We start from the raw sequence: 19,850 nt of genomic DNA, 5'->3' as shown, positions 1-19,850 counted from the left end.
AGTTTGCAAACCTGCTCCAAGACCAAAATTTAGTCCCAAAATGTGCCTGTTGTTCAGAAATTCAGTTTGACCTTCAGCAAGCTCACAGTCACTAGCAGCGCTCCATCGGAGGAAAAAACAGGAGCCGGCTAAATGATTATCTGTGGAAAGCCTCGCTTAATCTAATTAGACAATCTGTGGCTTCAGTCAGCGCCAGAGAGACTGCTGCTTCTGCTGCTGCAGCTCCTCCTGCTGAGAGGGACAACCCAGGTCTTCACACAGTCACACACTAGGTCCACACAACCAGGTCTATACACCAAGTCTGCACAAACCAGGTTTAAAAAGAGCCACAGACCAAGTCTACACACCAGGTTAATACACACCAGGTGTTCACAGACTTAAAGAGCAGGTCTACACAAACCAGGTCTACACAGAACAGGTCACAAACCAGGTCTACACAGGACAGGTGTACACAGAGTCACAGACCAGGTCTATGCACACCGGGTCTACACCTGCTGCTGCCACAGCTTTTTCATCAGGTCTAACCACACTTCAGAAGAAAATGTAAAATCACAGTCAGGAGGGTAAAGAGAATAACTCATGCACACTTCCCTTCCCCCCACTGAGCAGTGTGGCATGCTGACGTCAGGTCCCACACACGTGACACACACGCACACACAGGTGGATTACAGCACATGGAGACACAGGAGGATTAAATAAACACACACACACACACACACACACACACACACACACACACAATGCATACAGGGTGATATCAGTGATTCACACTTGCATGATAGTATTTTCATACTGAGCTAGCATGACCTTTGACCCTGCACCCTAACTATGACTGACACAGCAGTACTTCTGCTCATTGGACAGATCAGCGGAAGCCCAGCACAACATAATCACCAGTCTCCATCAGAGCTCTGGGTTCATGCTGACACATTGTTGATACAAATTTCTGTTTCTGAATCCATCTGCATGTTTTAATTCTGGTCTGAGTGTGATTGAGCCAGCGGCTTGCTCATTCAACACTGAACAAGCTGAACCGAATCAGCTCAACAGTCTGTAAAGTGATTGTGTGAATGTGTAATGCCACTTAGTGGTCAAACATTGTCAACACAGAGCACACACTTGACCAACCTTGAGTCTAGAAAAGTCACTGTTAGTGGTGTAAATAATCACAATACTATATTATACGAGTTTGGAGGACAACAATACAATATTTGTTGACATCATAATATGCCACAATACCATTTTAATTCAATTTAATTCAGGGTCCTCTGATCAGTATGATACAATACAATGTCAACTAAAAAAAACACAAAAATAGGATTTGACAATTCTATTACTTAACTTTTCTAGATATTAGATATAAACAATATTATCCTTTTAAATAGTAAACCAAAGACCTTCTGTTGTTAACTATAAAGTGCCACATTGCTAAACTAACACTTAGAAGAAGAAGCGGTATCTGGGGTCACGTGCTTCTATCAAACCTGAACGCAACCTCTGTTCACACAGCTGATCGTGACATCACTGGTCAACATGGCGGACTGGAATAGAGGTATTTTTATTTGACACGTATTCACTTCTAAATGCTCAGCTATTAACCGTATCCAGTTGGACAGATCATATGTTACATTCGTGTGAAGGAGTTTAGAAGCTAAACGTCGGAACAGTACAGTTTTGCGTTTGGTGTCTTTATCTGCACTTACTTTACTTAAAGACGAACAGAGCTGGAGTTTAGCTAACAGGCTAACTAGCTGAGCTGTTTGGCTGTGTTGTAGGCTACTATTTAACGATTGACTGTCAAAAAATCCGCAGATAAATACTGTGAACTGAAGGGTTTGTTCTTTCCACAAAACCAGTGTTAACAGTACGTTAATATCTAATATTTCGATGAGGGAGAAGTGATCTCTTGTGTATGGTAGTGACAGCAGTGTGCTTGATTATTTTACTGTAAATTTTAGAGTTAAAAAACATGTTCTGTATCGAGAGCCCAGAAGAAATGTTGACACTGTAGTCCGGGTCAGTGACTTTAGCACATTGTGTAGTGTGTAGTAACCATACGGTGTGTCTTTATCTGCACTTACTTTACTTAAAGACGAACAGAGCTGGAGTTTAGCTAGCAGGCTAACTAGCTGATCTGTTTGGCTGTGTTATAGGCTACTATTTAACGATTAACTGTCAAAAAATCCGCAGATAAATATTGTGAACAGAAGGGTTTGTTCTTTCCACAAAACCAGTGTTAACAGTACGTCAATATCTAACATTTCGACGAGGGAGAAGTGATCTCTTGTGTATGGTAGTGACAGCAGTGTGCTTGATTATTTTACTGTAAATTTTAGAGTTAAAAAACATGTTCTGTATCGAGAGCCCAGAAAAAATGTTGACACTGTAGTCCGGGTCAGTGACTTTAGCACATTGTGTAGTGTGTAGTAACCATACGGTGTGTCCGAAACCGCATACTATCATACTAATCATACTAACCATGTCGTAAAATTGAGTATGTCATGCGTTCCCATCTCATAATATGCAATTTTGTGTATGCGAGAAATGCCCGGATGTATACTAGATCGGCCCGGATATTTGAGTATGAGACGGGAGCTTGTCAGTAACACAGACTGTATAAAAAGATGGACGACATGACAGCTCCCTAAAAGTGAAGCCTCCTACATGCTAACAGGTGGGACATGGGTCAAACTATAAAATCAAAATACACGCCCGATAAATTTTTCTCAAACATGGTTTCTGTCATTATAGCTAGTTATTATCATGCTGATTTACGTCCAAGTGTTCATTTTTCTGACAAGTTTATTTTTAATTGGTTATTTGATGCTGTCAAAATGATGATTGAAAATTGAAAAAATCAAATTAAGCTCCTGCAGCCAATCAGCTCCGGGTGAGCAGAGCGGAGGACGATCCGCGAGTAGAAACGTAACTAAAACAATCACTACAGTCATTGAAGTTTCCATACCTGTGAACGTTAACCTCAGACCAACACAGAGAAGCTATTCTGCTGTTAAACACGCCGGCATGCGGGATCCCTGATATTTTTCGGTAAGTTACAGTCATTGGTCAGTACCCGATCCGTCCCGGCTGCCCGATCCGTTCTGCGCATGCGCATACTTATTCCCGCCCGATTTGTACCTCACTCGTGAACGTTTGACGGCAGCAAGTCGGGTTTTTTTTTTTAAACTTTATTAACAACACAATATTAGAAAAATACACTACACTGCAGTACAAATAACAGTATGTGGCCGTTATTAGCCAGCATAAAAGCACAGAAAGGTTGCACATCTGCTTGTTTTATTAACATAGATTGTTAAAAGAACTCTGTATCATACATACTAATTAGCTAATTTGGTGAAACTAGCTAATTTGACAGCCAACCCAATGACACAACTCAATAATCTAATGTTACACGCCAATTCGACCGCCAGCACACGAACACAACTCTCTCGAGTCGAGTGATGCATGCATGGAACAAATTATAAGTTTAATTAGTTTAGATTAATTATTAAGTTATTTGATGCTGTCAAAATGATGATTGACAGCTCTGTTGACAAATTCGGCTCCTGTAGCCAATGAGCAGAGCAGAGCGGAGGACGATCCGCGAGTGGAAACGTAACTAAAACAATCACTACAGTAATTGAAGTTTCCATACCTGTGAACATTAACCTCAGACCAACGCAGAGAAGCTATTCTGCTGTTAAACACGCCAGCGTGCGGGACCCTTGCTGTTTTTTTGGGTTAGCGGAATTGTGGCTATGGCCGCTTCACTCGCAGATCTCTACTGCGCAGTCTCTGGCTCCATATGACATTGCCATCGCAAGATGGCAGCGCCTATCACTGGGGCTATTTTTGCATCAATTTCGTACAATGGGAGCAGATGGAGACGCGTTGTCCATCTATATATACAGTCATTGGTAGTAACACACACACACACACACACACACACACCAACAGCACAAGCCTATCTCAAACCGGACCCTCCCAACTCACACACTGTCACTTCTTCTTACTTCTCCGTCACTACACTTCTAATACACTGCAAGTAATCTATTAGTTTAGTATTTCTATATAGTAATCTAGTAATCGCCGTTGGATTAGCAGCCTGTTTGAACGTTATCTTGACCACAGTTTTTTCTTTTTTTATGATATTATAAGCATACCTTAATGTGAAGCGGTGTTATATTACCTCAAACTGCAGATACGCTAAAATTGAACCGCTGCTGCCAGGGCGGAGAGATTCTGAAACCTTAAGGTCTGAGGCAATTTGTTAAAATGTTGTTGTACATGTGAGGCCTCTGGCTGCAGCATTTTGGATGAGCTGGAGGCGTCCTACTGATTGTTAGGACAACCCTGCATATAGAGCATTCCAGTAATCTAACCTACATTAAATTAAATAATGAATACAATATGATGATAACCCAAGAGTAATTCTTTATTTAACATGTGTTGTTTCTTGTTGGTTACTTGATATGACAATAATGACCGTAGCCATTTGTTTGTGCGTTTCCAGGACATGACTCTGTGGAGGACATGCTGGATGTTGAAAACAAACGGCTAGCTGAAAACTTGGCCACCAAGGTCTCGCGACTGAAATCTGTGAGTTATAACCAACAGCTGCTCTCTCATCTACCTTTTTCATTATGTCTGATAAATTCTAATGTTGATTGAGTCTAATCAAACACTTGTGGATTTAAATGCAACTCTCAAATTAATCAAAACAAGGTGTCAGATGCTGTAGCCAATTGAGACAAATATAAGATGATGCAAATATTATTTAGATGTCAAAAAATGTATACTTTTAGGTGTAATTTTGAAGTTGTTCTGTCTTGTCTCTGAATCTCACAGCTTGCGTATGACATCGACAGAGAGGCCGATGATCAGAATGAGTATCTAGATGGCATGGTGAGTGCTTTCATTCTGTCAATCACTATATAAGAATATAATTAGCCTATGATCACTTTCTTGGATCTTGGACCTTTGATTTTTACATTCAACAGCAACATATCCCATGATTACAAGGCATCAGTTCACATTTAAAGCCTCATGGGTACTGTAGTTGTTGAATGGCTACAAAATAATAATTGTTTTAATTTTTGTAAAGGCCCCACAACACAATTTTTGAGCTTATCTTGAAGAGGCAAACAACGTAAAAATTATGTTGTAAAACCTTTGTTTTTGAGTCCAAAATGATGGTTGTTGATCAACCAGGATACTCAAAATTCCCACCTGTCCTGCACTTCCCCGAAAGCCCCTTTCACACAAGCACTACAACCCTGAACTTACCTGGAAGAGCTGTACGTGAGAACCAAATATCCAAATCAGACAATAAATAGGTTTTGGCTTTAGTCCAAGTGATGTCTGTACGATGTAGACGTAGATGATGTTGCATGTCACGACCAGTCAAGCAGATTCTTACTCTTACTGCTTGCCTGTAAACTGCTTTTTACAACCTCAGAGAAAAAATAGGCCAATGCTCTACCAGTTGAGCTAAAGGGCGTGTGACTGGGTCTTTTAAGTAACGTTAACCCTGCTAGTTTCATTCATTTTCTCTCCAACCGATATGTGGCTGAGGTAGCATCAAGTTCACTTTGTTCAACAAGGTCTCTTAGCTGTTTTAGGCTAAACACTCTCGGACAGCCACCACCACAAAGAGATTCTCATCCTGTTGGAAACGGTGCAAAAAGTGCTTGAATTACATTTTCCTTCCTCCTCTCTTGTTTCCTCTCAGGACTCAAACTTCCTGAGTGCGACAGGCCTGCTGAGCGGGAGCGTGAAGCGGTTCTCCACCATGGTGAGATCCGGCAGGGACAACCGCCGCATCCTCTGCTACGTCTCTGTGGGCCTGGTCGTGGTCTTCTTCCTGCTCTACTACCTGGTCACCAGGACTCAACGCTGACAGGGAAACCAGGAGAGCCAGGAGCTGGTCCTGATGCAGAGCTGGGACTGTAGACTGTGACATCATCTGTGTAGTTTTCCTGCACAGGAGAAGAATTTATTATTCTGCACCAAAGTGAGAACGCAAACAGGATGTAGACAGAAAACACTGAACTGAGCAGCAGGGGGTGCCGGGCAGCTCAACAGGGACACAGTAGTGGGTGTTTTTACCAAAGATTCTGGTGTCTATAAAAAAAACTTGCTTGGAATCTGAGTTTTTCCACTTGGTATTGGGTTTGTCCATTCCTGCTACAGCCAGGATGTAATGTGGGTGAAGAAGGTGGATCCTGAATGCAGCTAAGGATGGAGCCCCACAACATGTGATTCATTTCAGAGGCCAGAGCCCAAATCCTTTTTCCTGCAGGGCTGGATTCACATAAGAAAGTCTAGACAGCAAAATACAGATAAGACACAACGCACAACAACAACATCAAATCCAGTGTGATAAGAAAGCTGTGTCTCCGGTGTAGCTAGTTACTGACACCAGTGCAGATAGGATGGGGCTATCTGGTCAAACAAATCCAATCTGTTCACTTAAACATTGCAGACAGTCTGTACGTTATCAGATGTTTGTGTTTGCAGGTAGTAACTTGTAGGCATCATAAGAAATGCTATTGATCTTTCAGTTGATTGACAGGGGACAAGGCTACGGGAAAATCAAACCACAAAAACATGTAATTCTATTTTTTTTAAAACCTTTAAACATCAGTTGTGTTTCATTTTATTGTTATGAGCAGTTTAAGCTCAGTGGGTTTTTCAGCCTGTTTCTTTCTAAATAGTAAATGTTGTCATCTGTTCTGTTTATGTTTAACGTTTGTACATTTTGTCTTTTATATTTAAGAGGGTTAAAAAGTATTTTCTTTCTGTATATGTTTACATTCCATCTGTATGGACCGCTAAGTGTCCACAAATGATATTTAATACTATTACCATTACAAATGAAATGAAGGGTTTTAAGTGTGAACTTACAATACCAGTCAAAAGTTTGGACACACTTTACCATTCACTTGTATGAGAAAATGTGTCCAAACTTTTGACTGGTATTGTATATCTTCAAAAAGGTGTATATCTTTATTTTCATAATCAAAGTTTGACTGAGAAAATGATAAGATTTTGTTTTGATAAACAGATAATAAATTATAATTCAATTTTAAAAACCGGCCCTGCCTAGAAATTACATTTCACATTAATTGCAAATGTCATTTCATAGCGTCTGAATTTGCAACTTGGGTCAGCCATCAGGTACAGTCAGCTTAAACACGGAGTGATTATTTGCACGTTCTCTTGTTTACTCCCACCTTTCTTTGCCGCAAGTTTTTACATCAGCACATACAATTATAATATTAAAACTCAACATAAAGTTAAATAAAAGAACAGAAAAATATGTTTTTAAATGAATTTGAAAGAGTATATAATTGTTAATAAATGTAGATGCTGATTTCTTTCATGCTCCTTTCTGTATGTGCGTGTATTTAGCCGCTGTGTGTCGCTCCGGATGTACTCGTATTCTTTCGGCACTCTCCGTTGCATCAGACGCTACATGAAAAACAAACAGCCAAGCTGCTGTGCCTTCTCGGATTTGCTCGCTTGATATGTTGACCTACCCGTAACCATTGAACGATTATCGTTAACGTTTTCAGTTCTTTATTCTTCCTAACGGTTGCGGTGGCGTTCGGAGCGCGCTCTGCCCCGCAGCCGCTCGTTCACATTCGGGTCTTGTCGTTCGGCGGAAGAATGGACGAAGCGGACTCGGCCACGAAGGCACTCGGGCTGGTTGAACCGCCCATCGGCATTCAGCCGGTGGATGGCTCGGATACCGAATCGGAGGCCGAAGTTACCACGATGGCCGTGATGGCCGAACCGGGAAACATCGAGATGGGAGCCGAATCCCTGCCGAACCCAGACGAGGCCGAGGCAGCATTCGCAGGCAAGGCGGGCTTTAGCTAGCAGCAGGCCGCTGCTCAGCGGGGTGGCGCTAAAAACACAAACTGTGCTGATGATAGTGTTTGTAATGATACTGTAAATTAGATTTACCCCGTGTTCCAGGAATCAACAAGACATAAGTCTTGTGAATATATCACTACCTAAGTGCACCAATGACACCTCACATGAGAAGGAACAGATTTATAAAAAGTAACTTGTAGATTCTGCGGATTTGGGTTAGACAGCAACAACACGTTTGTTGCCCAACTCCATTCAAATATGCAGCATTTTAACGATTCGTATTCTCTCGATAGCATTTACCTTGCGTGTTCTACAGCTAGCTTATCACGTTTACAAAACTAGCAATTTCTCCCAAATTCGTCCATGGTGGAAATCATTCAGCAGCCACCAAACCTTAAAATGTAAACTTTTAGAGCTCTACTGCTAGCCAGGAGTTAGCCCACCACTACAGTCATTGGTGTTAACTAGTGGATTAACGCAGTTTATTTTAAATTGTATCTTACTATCATATATCCCGAATTTAAGAGCGATTACCAAAGAAAGTACTGGTTTTGAAATTGATTCAGAAGTTATCGTTAGGCATATGCTCAAGTTATGCAGGGCTAAAATGTCACATGTTTAGAAGTAGTTTGGTTTGGGCTCTGTCCACTGGTCAGACTGGGCTCCCCAGTGGACAGGCTGAATGATTGGTTGCCAAACAGCAGTGATAATAATAATTCACACGTTTTAATTATGAAAATAATACATTTTTATCTTTGGAATTCTAAGTAAAATTCTGCATTAGATTTATTCTACTTTGACTTACATAATGTACAAGTGAATATGAGAGCTTGGTATTCATCACTCTCAGTCTACTATCAGGGACATCAGCTGCACTGTTTAACTAATTATGTTTTCTTTGACACTTATCTGATTAATAGAAAATGTTTTCTAAATCGTGTGATATTTATTTTTCCCTTTATTGGCCTGTGTAAGCTGTCATCATAATTCAGTTTTGCTGTGATAGAGTATATCTCTACAGTAGAGGACTTTAGTAGTGGCAATAGTGCAGTAGAAGTACTGATCTGAAGATTGTGATGATAAAATGTGTTACTATCTTGTTGAACAGAGGTGACAGCTGTGAGCGTGGGAGACGTTCATGCTGCAGAGGACAACGTTTTTACCACGACAGTTGCCACGTCGGGAAGTCTCCCTGAACACATGCTGGTAGATCAACACACACACTAATGCACATGCTCACTGTCTCAATATGTTTACACTCTATGCTTTCACTTCAGCAACATGAATAATCATGTTAAAGAGCGGTTGCACTTAAAACTGAACTTCTGTTTTCTAGAAGCAGATGTGTTTGAAAGCACCGCAACTACTTCTTTACATTTTATTCCAATTTTTAGTTTCACATCTTGATAGTTGTGATGAAGACCATTATTTAACTTTGGTACTATGCTAACTAAAGGTTGTCTTAGCCTCCTCCTGTACTACACCATCTTTATAAATGTGTATACTTTGTGTGTGTGTGTCACAGAGTGGGAGAACCACCCTCCAGCTGGGTGAAGGTCTCAGTACCCAGAAAGCCACTTTGATTGTGGTTCACACTGATGGCAGCATTGTGGAGGCTGCTGGCCTCAAGTCTGCTGCCACCATCGCATCAGGTACATGTTAGTGTGTATATTGTTTGTGTTACAGCCCTGAGATGGTCTCTTTGTCTCTGATCTGTCCATATTGAACCAGGTTGTTTGAATAATACAAATCTAAACCTAAAGGCCAATGAGGTTCTTCTTTCTCTCTCTCTGATCTGTGTTTGTTTGTTTCATCCTGCTGTGTATCCTTCAGGTGCACAGACTCCGCCCACCCCGCTGACTCCGCCCCAGGACAAAGACTCCTGCTCCAAATACAACTGGGACCCCTCGGTCTACAACAACGAGCTGCCGGTCCGCTGCAGGAACACCAGCGGAGTCCTCTTTAAGAACCGACTGGGATCAGGTAATCAGCACAAGATAACCGCTAACCCAGGCGTATTTTCTGGTTCATAATCTCTATTTACAGATTCTTCTGTAGGTGCGTGACTGGATTTTAGTACAGGAAGTGTTCTTGTTTCCTTAGTAGTACATTTGTAGTCCAAGCAGTATTAACCAATCCTGCATGAGTAGGCTTTGCTGATGCAGGGAGTGTAATAATAGTCAAAGCTGGCAAAATGTGAGTAATCAGTGTTTTTCCACCAATATGATTTGGTTTGTTTAATTGCACTGCTATCATAGGGATACTTCTTGGCATTGGAATTGGTATCGGGCAGATATCAGAACTGGAATTGGTTTCAGAAAGTGTCTATGATTTGTGCTGTTATCGCTCACACTCGCTGTTTTGTGTTGTGTTCAGGGGGCAAAGGTCGCTGCATCCGACACAACCAGCAGTGGTTCACTCCCACTGAGTTTGAAGGTGTGGCAGGAAGAGCGAGCAGCAAAGACTGGAAGAGGAGCATCAGATACGCTGGCAGACCTCTGCTCTGCCTCATACAGGTACTGATGCTAATGCTGTAGGAGTCATGCTTTTATAAAGTGCATTCAGATCAGCTGATTCTGAAGATAAGATAATCCTTTATTCGTCCCATTTCATCCCACAAATTACAGCGTTACAGCAGCAAAGTGGATAGTGCAACATTACAATAAAGGGCATATAAAAAGAAGTGAACAAGTGTATCCTAAGAACAGAGAGGAGTTAACTTTGTCTGGACTTTAACCTTCTTTCTCTGTGCTGTGTGTGTGTAGGAGCGTATCCTCAACCCCCACGCTGCTTCCTGTACCTGTGCAGCCTGCTGTGATGACCTGACAGGGGTGAGTCTTGGAGAAGCTGCAGGATCAGAGAAGCTTAGATCAGGAAGAAGAACATGTGTGAGAGTCAGTTAAGAAATGATGAGATAAGTCATCAGTCTGTTGTTAGTGTCGATCATTTCTGGAGGATTTTTGAGTAAACATTCAAAGTGTTTCTCGAGAAGTATTTCACTCTGTTAAGGGTAGAGAAAGTGATCCTCTTTGATACGTTGCATTCGTACACCTTCCTCTGAATAAAAGTTATAGGCCACATTGTAATGGACAGATCAATCAATTAAAAGTCTGCGGTCAGAGCTCATTAGGTTCAACAAATGTTATTTTAGTTTATAAGAAATGGGCTAAACTTTTTCTCTTCAAATGATCATCTGGTCATCGAGTCGTAACGTTTTAACCCTGCAACAAACCTCCAGCCGTGGCTGCAAAAGAATGCTGTGTCCAAATATCCAGTTCAAAATGATCAAACATAAAAAGTATAACAGCTGGAGCTGTCATTATTTTTGCAACTAAAAGCTAAGGCTTTGTGGTATTACTTTGTGTGTTCACTGATGCTGTCATTACATTATGTACGGTACAAAACACGGTGAAAATGTGTGGGCGAAGTGGGGTCTGAGATCACGCTGCAAGAAATTGTTGTTTGCACGATCCTGTTTAAATTAATCTCAAATAAAAATCATAAAATCCAGAGCACAGCTTTCATAACTTACATAACCTTTAGGTTTTAAAGATATTAGGGATATGAAGCATTTGAAGATGCTCCAAGAAATTAAATCATAATAAGCAATAATGTAGGCACAGTATTTCTGTTGCAGATGAAACTGTCAAAACACCTCCGCATTCTGCTCATTAAATTTGCATAATCTAAAATACTAAAAAATGTACAGAGTTCAAATTCCCTATGGAGGGATAAGGAATGTTTTCTCTTGTCTCTACGTTCAGAATTCTTTGGATCATTATGTTTTTTGACTCTATCCAGCAAACAGATTTTTGCACTCCTTCTGTTGACAAATTGTAATCCAACTATTTTTATGGTTTCTGACTTTCAGAACCTTTTAGCTTAGCTTGTGTAGATTCTTGGGATATGATGTAATTAAAATAATGTTCCTAGAAATGATCTCACAATAAGCAAAAATACTAATGTGGACATTTTGTTGTTTAGAGTAAAATGGTTAAAAGCTGAATCTGTCCCCACAGGTGAAGACATTTGTGTTTAAGGTAGTGCTTTTCATGAGACTTGGTGGATAGACTTTCTATGATTGTAACTGGGCTTTTCGGCTTTATCTAAAGAAGACTGGTGCATTTTAAATTAGATTAAATGCTTTATGTTTCTTGTTGCACTCAGTCACAGAACATAACTGGAAATCTCTGAGGGGCCAAATGATGTCATTTTCTTCCTTCCCAGCAGCCCAGGACGAAGCCAGCGGCCATTATTGACATTACTGTTTTTACGTCCTGTGTTGCTGGGAAAGAAGAAAAGAACAACCTGATATCTAATAAAAAAATGAGGCTTTTTATCTCTCATAGTAAAATTGAGCCTGTTTGGATCGTCAGAGTGAAAAAACACTTTAACGTGACAGCAAACATCTACCTTTCGCTTTCAGACAGTTGATAAACAAAAGGATTAATTCAACGATTACCCTCTGGATAAATAAACTCCTATATTATATTATTTAAATGATTAAATTAAAGAAATAATGGCGTACTGTTCAGTCATGAACATAGATTTAACCTGTTAAGCTGAACTCAGTTTATGTTTGTCTCTTCTCTCTCTTAAGTGTCCGAAGGAGGGAGACACTCTGGTATCGGAAAACATCAGTATGGTAAATATCATATTGTTTCTTATGCTGTGGCTTCATTAGAGATTGATGTCAAATATCTGGTCACATTTAAATATCTTTGATTAAAAAACCTGATTATATTGAAGCACTAAAGAAAACCACAACCTTCTGTCTTCACTTTTTGTTGGATAAAGTGTTGATGTTCACGTGTCTCTGTGTATCCCCTCGTCTCGGTTCAGACTGGTCCAGTCCGCCTCTTCGTCCCGTATAAGAGACGGAAGAAGGACACGGATCCGCCGGTCACACCTCCCAAAAAGGAACTTCCAGCCACCAAAAACATCACCCTAACGCCGGGGGCCACATGTACGTCAGGTGACCTCGGTCTAATGTGTGATTTGACAGCAGCAGCATTGGCATGATTTGGTGTTTAAATGGTTAGTTTGGATCCAATACAGTTTTTTTGTAACAGACAAAAAAAAACTAGATTGCAAGATAGCTGTACCCAAGCAACTCCCCTATTCTGCAAGGTAAAATTACTGTTTTTGTCCCAGAGTCTGGTGGCTCTCGAGAGTAATGTAACTGCTGGTTGAAAGAAAACATCTTGTTTTTTAACGATAAGATATAAAGGTGTGAAAGGATTCTTTGGGTGAAGTGTAAGACACTTCCTGTCAGAGGCAAAAACAACTTGCATTTAAGGGTCTCCTAGCTTAAGCATCCCAAAACGTTTGTTCCCCCAGGTAATTTAAACCCTGTCAATGAATTTAAGTATTTTTTATTCATGTAGACGATCAGTCGGACAGTGTTCAGCTGTCCAAACAAGCATGCCTTACTCGTCTGTCCTCCTCCAACAGTCACCGTGTCCCCGTCAGGACAATTCACCACCTCTGGCACCCTGACCTTTGACCGGGCTCCTACGGGCGATGCCACTGCCGCCGCCGCCGCTGCTGCTGCCATCATCTCAGAGGGCTCGGCGCAGAGCGAGGTGTTCGCCAGCACAGCAGGTACCACACATCACTGCTGTCAATCATACTGCCCCTCAGCTGAGGAACATCTGTGTATTGTGGACATATAGACATGGAGCAGTGTACAGGAGAGAACAGGAAGCAGGCTGCACAGCTATTGGATAGTTTTTCTGAGCTTTTAATTTCCCGATCTTATAATTACAAGAGTTTTCATAGTTTTTAAAGCCCCAGAAGGGGTAGGAAGTTGGTTTTTAAAATACTACAGATTCTGAAAGGGATTTTTTTGTACAAGTTGATTCAAACTATGCATTTATTTTTCCTCAGTGTTCTGCTTGACAATACTATTGTAAGATGAACAGATGAAAGCTTATTAGGTAAAACAGATGTCTGCAAAGTTTTCCATTCTAGGACATAATTTTTAGGTGAAACATGACGTGCTATCACGAAAGCCGTTCAGTGTTCAGATTTCCTGACTGCCTCGAATGCATCAGAATGCATCAGATCGATCCGACTTTCAACAAACGAGCATTTTTAAGTCGTTTTCTTCTCCTCTTGAGGACAGAATTGACAACTTTTTACTAATTTGCATCATGATGATGACATTTCGGCGAAGGTAAGAGCCGTTAATTAAAGTCAATCACAAGAAAAACGGGTTCTTTTTCTGTAATCAATGCAGCACACAGTAAGTCTGCTACATGCCCAGCATGTTCACCGTTTTCCCCAGAGGCTATATCGTCGTCAGACTATAGCCGATGGGATCCGAGATTGCGTCCTCCCTAATGCTCTGTGGAGAGGTTTTCCAACTGCCCCTGCATGGCCACAGACCTGCAGCATATCTATCATCCTATCACACATCAGGGAAGCGCCACAGCTGCTTCCTGATTGGCTGTTGTGCACCTGTAATGAGCTCTCAGGAGAGGCCTGCTCGGTGTGTGTGTTTGACTTACGCACTGTCCTGATTTTTCTGTCCGATCCTAACCGCCTCTTTAAAGGACCAATCACAGAACTGACGCTCCTCCCCACATCTTCCTTTGACGGTTCAGACGTAGCGGGCCTTTCTGTGTGGATGTTCTCCTCGTGCATGCGTGGGTTCCCTCCGGGTACTCCGGCTTCCTCCCACAGTCCAAAGACATGCTCGTTAGGTTCATTTGCGACTCTAAAGTTGCCTAAGAGTGTGAAGGCGAAAGGTTGTCTGTCTCTGTGTGTCAGCCCTTTGATTGACAGGCGATCAGCCCAGGTGTAACCCCGCTTCTCGCCCAATGACAGCTGGGATTGGCTCCTGCCCCCTGCAACCCTGGGCAGGAGAATCAGTGTAGATGATGAATGGATGGATGTTTTCTGAGGCGGATATTTTCAGTGACAATCAGCTGACAAACACTCAAAATGATGAATCATCTGTCATTAAAACTGGGACTGAAGATGTTTTTATTTGACTGCTGGTAAAGACACACACACACACACACACACACACACGCACACACACACACACACACACACACACACCGCAGTGATCCAGCTGCCAGTACTGTCTCTTTGTCCTTCAGCGTGAGGTTAATGAAGCACCCTGGGCCTCAGTGTGTCTGTGTTTATTGAGGTGTTTCAGATGATTTGTGCCACAAAACAATCCAAAGGTTCAGGTTAAGAAATTTAAATGCAGAATTTTAATTTTCAATCCGTTAAAAATCGATATGATGCTGTAAAAGTGTGTTTTGTGTGATACTAATACACTCAAAGGGTGTTTCTTTGCGGCCAGGACTTTCTGAACTCTCTCTTCTTATGCCTAAAAACGTATCTGAGAATTAAAAGAGGAGTTTTTAAGCAGAAAATCAACCAGAAAAGACAGAAAAAAATGATGCCCTCGCTGCCAAATGAGAATCCTATACATTTACAAAAGTCTTTCCAGAAAGTGTCGTCAGACTTCACCATCACACTGCCACTTCTTGGTAGGAAAGATATAACAGTGAAATGTTCCTGTTTATCAGCGCAAAGTAAGAGTGCAGTAAAAGTGATGATAATCTGAAAACAAAAGAGATCAACAGACCTCCACTTACCTGTGAGAGCACACACGCTGTTTTCCCCTCAGGGCGAATCAGAGCCTGAGATGGATGTCCGGTTATTTTTAAACTCGTCTGTTCTCAGTGGATCTCTGCGCAGACATTAAAGCAGCGTGTATGTAGGTCAGAGAGTGGATGTATGGAGGACGCACAGACACGGCGACCTGGATCAGTTCGGACCACCTGCTCGGTTTGATTCACTTTTACTCTCAACATCTGAAAGGAGAGGAGTCATCCCAGGAGAGAAGCTGCTGCTGCACACACTCCACATTTAGCCCAGCTGCATTAATATTCATGCGTTGGTTATATCTACTACATTCGCACTGAGCTACCACACCCAGCTCAGGTAACAGGAAGACAAATGGACAGTGATGTTGAACCCGTTGCAAGGCAACGACCGTTTTGCACACGGCTTGCGCTGGTTCAAAGGTGCAGTTCGTTTTAACGACGTTTAACAGAAGCTATGTTTCAGTTTGTGTGCGTTCATGACCACAAGTGAGTGTTATGGTGTGTATTTATTGTAAAGGCTATAGTTTCTGTTAGCCATTTATGGTCATAATATTGTGAGGTTATGTTATTGTAGATGGCATAACGTGGGTAACGTAGTTAACGTAGATGTCTTTGTTTCCTCTTTGTTTTAGAACACACTCCCACCTAATACGATAAAACAAGAACAGAGCCTGTGCGACCGTGTACATTTACTTTAGTTATCACTAAATGCTAAAAGGAATCCCGGCCTCCCGCGTCCTGACTAGACACCCTGACTTTATGACTTTACTCCCTAACCACAAGAGCTTCCTTACAGATGTCATGGGGTCCTGAAGTACACCTGTACATCACTGCTGCCAGGTGCGGAGTTAAACCACAGGAGGTCAGCAAAGACACATTTTTAAATCACCGTGTATCTGTCAGATCTACACTGACAATTTTCTTTCAAATTCAAATACTGTTTCAGAAACTCCAAACAGTCTCCATTAATCTTTTATATCACTGTCATGACCCGGCTCACGAGACATGACAAAGGAAGGAAATACACGGCTTGAACGATTCAAAAGTAAATATTTATTACAAACTAACGGAATGAAAAGTACAAAGGACATGAGGTGTGTAAGTCTGTTAGTCAGTGCGTCAGCTGTTGGATGAATGGGAAGTGCATAGTGCCTGTTGTAGGGTGTGAAACCTAAACAAATACGGCCGAAGCCAACTAAACAAAATCATTTCGCCACGCGGATCGCACTGGCATCTCGCAGGACCGTGTGCAGGTGGACGGGCAGCTCTTAAATGCACCTGGGAGACTGGACTGGCACTCCCAGGGGCAGCGAAACCCCGCCCACCAGCAACTAGGAGAAGGAAAACCAGAAGGCTCTGATAGGACGGCGTCACAATCATTCTTACATTTGTCTCTAGAATTACTCTCCCAGAAGTCACTATTTGCTGTTTGTTTTTTTTCAATACTTTTTTGTTGTGGACAGTTAGTCGGATGAAACAAGAGATGAAGCGAGCATCGACCAACATGTTGCATCACACTCTATGTCAACACGGAACTCATTAAATATGCACCTCTGTTTCCTCATGAAGGCTGAAAAAAAACATGTACCTGTTGTAGCTGTGTGCTATTAATGTATAGTTTTACCCGCTGAGAAATAAAGCCAATAAGTGCCAAAACCTGCAGTTCCTTGAGCGGCCACTAGAAGCTGGCACCAAAAGCAAAGCTTCCTTTTGAAATGCCCAAATTTAAAGCAGAATTACAAATGTTTGCAGGCTGGAACAAAAGATAATTTTGTCTTTATAGCTAATTTTTCCCTTCATGAATACTTTACTTTAAGTTATGCATTGAAATCACTTAAACCTGCATTCTTTTAATGGCCAGCAGGTGGCGACTCCACTGCTTGCAAAAATATGGAAGCAGATTTGAAAATTAACCCGCTTCTCACAGGATTTATTACCTCAGTAAACGTTTTCGTAATGAGTTTATGGTCTTAATCTTAAGTTTTAAGTCTTTTTCAAATAGAGCAGAGCCTAATCATAAAGTCATTAAAAAATCATAAAGCAGATCCTGCTTTAGGGCAGGGTTACCTGCCGCATGCACAAGTCGCTACCACAGCAACCTGTCAACAGGACAGAAACGTAGCATTGCATATCAACACAATGTCCAAATATGGCCTTGTCCGCTACCGAGAAAACAAGATGGTGAGAGATTTTCATGTAAATAAATGTCTGTTAATCACTATCTGTTTCCGAATGAGGTAACACAATGGTGATTGAGCCTATGGCCCACTGATGAAAGCCTTTGCATTTACAGAATATGATCCTCTTTCTGTAGAGTTCTTGTGATGTGATTTTGTTCTGGCACTTGTGTTGCTCTTGTTTCTCCTCTGTTTTCTCTCTATTGAAGAAAAAACATCCCCCTGAAACAAACCCCCCTGTCTCTGTCTCCCTTCTCCTCTTCTTCAGTGCTGACGGCGTTACCGGCGCTGGCTGTGGCGCCTCAGCCCGTCCAGGCCAAGATGACGGTGACGGCTGCAGCGGAGGCTTCTCCATCGGGGGAGTTGGTGAGCGGGCTGGAGGTGGGGCCTGTAGAGGAGGCGGGGCCGGCCATCAGCGAGGGGCAGAAGAACACCTGGCTGTACCTGGAGGAGCTGTCCAACACGCTGCTGAGCAACGTCCAGCAGCTGAAGGCTCTGATCGAACAGGCCAAAAACTCTGCAGGGGACATGACAGGGGTCAAAGGTCAGGGAGGCAGGAAGGAGGTGAGAACAGACACACACATTTTACTTGGTTGCAAATTTAGACCAATACATGAACCTCAAATCAAATTATTACACATGAAAATTAGAATTAAGAATGACAACTCTATGACCTACTGACTAATTGTGTGTGTGTGTGCGTGTGTGTGCGTGTGTGTGTGTGTGTGTGTCGTCAGTGCGGTCTCAGTCAGACGTTTCAGAACCAGATCACGTTTCAGCAGCAGGACGACTCGGAGGCCAAGAGAGGCTCTGAAATCACTGAGATCATCATCAACGTAAGAAACACATACACATGCACATGATGGGGATTTCTGGCATACTGCACACCCTGCTTTTGTTTGCATACTGCACACTACATATTGGCCAAATCAGTACTGCTAGTATAGTATGGCATTTCAAACACAGCTACTGAAAAGTATCTGAGGATTGATACTTTTGAGTATCAAGTTCAACTACTGAGATGATGGACACTGTACCTGAAACTGTCCAGATGCAGAAAGCGACATATGTTGAAAGGACTCTTGTTTTGAAAAGGTCTTTTTAGAAAATGTTAAGGCGGTAAATCTAAGCAAAAATCTGATCTTGTCCTCTGATTGCTGCTCGGAGAAACAACCACAACATTCAGACATATACAGAAACACTTCCTGCTCCCCGTGTGTTCATGTTCGCTCTCCGGTTTCTGCTCTGCAGCAGATGTGTGTAAACTGCGGCCGGGTGGCGATGAGCGAGTGCAACGGCTGTCACAAGGTCAACTACTGCTCCGCCTTCTGTCAGAGGAAGGTAAGACTCACCTGAACGACCCTCAGGAGTACGCTCATGTTTGTTTTCCTTTTATTTAACTAAGATATTAAAAACTCAAAGTACATAAAGTTTGTAGATCAGTAACAAGCTGTACTTTGTGTTTGAATTAGCTTTATTTCTGAGCTCTTAGCAGAGGTAGCTGTTTGGAGCGTGTTTATGTGTATATAGTGTGTGTGCGTGTATGAGACAAAAACATGCCCTTATTATCTGCCTGTGTCAGAATCTTTACCCCATAAAAAAAGCAAATGTAAACAATGTGTGAACAGAAATCACAGAGCAGTTTGTTTTTTCACTGCAGGACTGGAAGGATCATCAGCACACTTGCTGTCAGTCAGCAGGGGGCGTCGCTGTTCAGGAGGAGGAGCCAATCACAGCCATGGACATGGACAAAGTGAAATGAAGGCACATCAGGCCCTGACCTCAGTCTGTTTAAAACCATGTGCAGTGTAAATGAGGACATCAGACAGGAAGTCCAAAGACTGTTCTGAAGACTATAAATCTCCATACTGGAGCTTTTATTTTGAAAGTGTTCCATTAATTAACAGGAGAATTAGATCTCTTATCTCTCCACAGCTGAACTTATTATTTAAAAACTGCAGTGACTTTATAAGTTTGGAGACAAGTTTGGTGTTTCCCCAAACATTTCAATTCTGTAGCATCCCTAGTGGACATTAAAGGAACTGCAGCTCCACACACTTAATTAGGAGGATGAGATGATATAAAGGGTTAGAGCTGCCACTATGATTATAATCCATTAATGATCTGCCTTTTTATTATCCCAATAAATGTGATTATTTTTTTA

At 41.8% G+C, this 19,850-nt stretch overlaps 2 protein-coding genes across 3 annotated transcripts; both read left to right on the top strand.

Annotated features, from left to right (window-relative positions):
* The first annotated feature begins 1,533 nt into the window (after positions 1-1,533).
* On the top strand, positions 1,534-7,294 carry bet1l (Bet1 golgi vesicular membrane trafficking protein-like). 2 transcript variants are annotated; one of them, XM_069686768.1, is made up of 4 exons: positions 1,534-1,552; positions 4,514-4,599; positions 4,849-4,905; positions 5,732-7,294. In XM_069686768.1, the coding sequence occupies exons 1-4, from the start codon at positions 1,534-1,536 to the stop codon at positions 5,897-5,899; spliced, it is 330 nt and encodes a 109-aa protein (XP_069542869.1). In that variant the 3' UTR covers positions 5,900-7,294. The 2 variants fall into 2 exon arrangements, with proteins under 2 accessions (XP_069542869.1, XP_069542870.1); XM_069686769.1 differs by lacking the exon at positions 1,534-1,552 and adding an exon at positions 2,974-3,048.
* A 377-nt stretch (positions 7,295-7,671) lies between these two features.
* Positions 7,672-19,850, top strand: deaf1 (DEAF1 transcription factor). The gene is made up of 13 exons (XM_069686895.1): positions 7,672-7,864; positions 8,990-9,087; positions 9,407-9,533; positions 9,715-9,864; positions 10,258-10,397; positions 10,647-10,712; positions 12,482-12,526; positions 12,724-12,847; positions 13,336-13,485; positions 17,955-18,250; positions 18,424-18,522; positions 18,938-19,027; positions 19,347-19,850. Exons 1-13 carry the CDS (start codon positions 7,672-7,674, stop codon positions 19,446-19,448), a joined length of 1,680 nt encoding a protein of 559 aa, XP_069542996.1. The 3' UTR covers positions 19,449-19,850.

This window comes from Semicossyphus pulcher, unplaced genomic scaffold (assembly GCF_022749685.1).
Source record: "Semicossyphus pulcher isolate SPU_LCO1_2020_fin unplaced genomic scaffold, fSemPul1.0.p SCAF_8, whole genome shotgun sequence".
Lineage (NCBI taxonomy): Eukaryota > Metazoa > Chordata > Actinopteri > Labriformes > Labridae > Semicossyphus > Semicossyphus pulcher.
The sequence above is the reverse complement of the archived record's forward strand: the minus strand, read 5'-3'. Positions and strand labels throughout refer to the sequence as shown.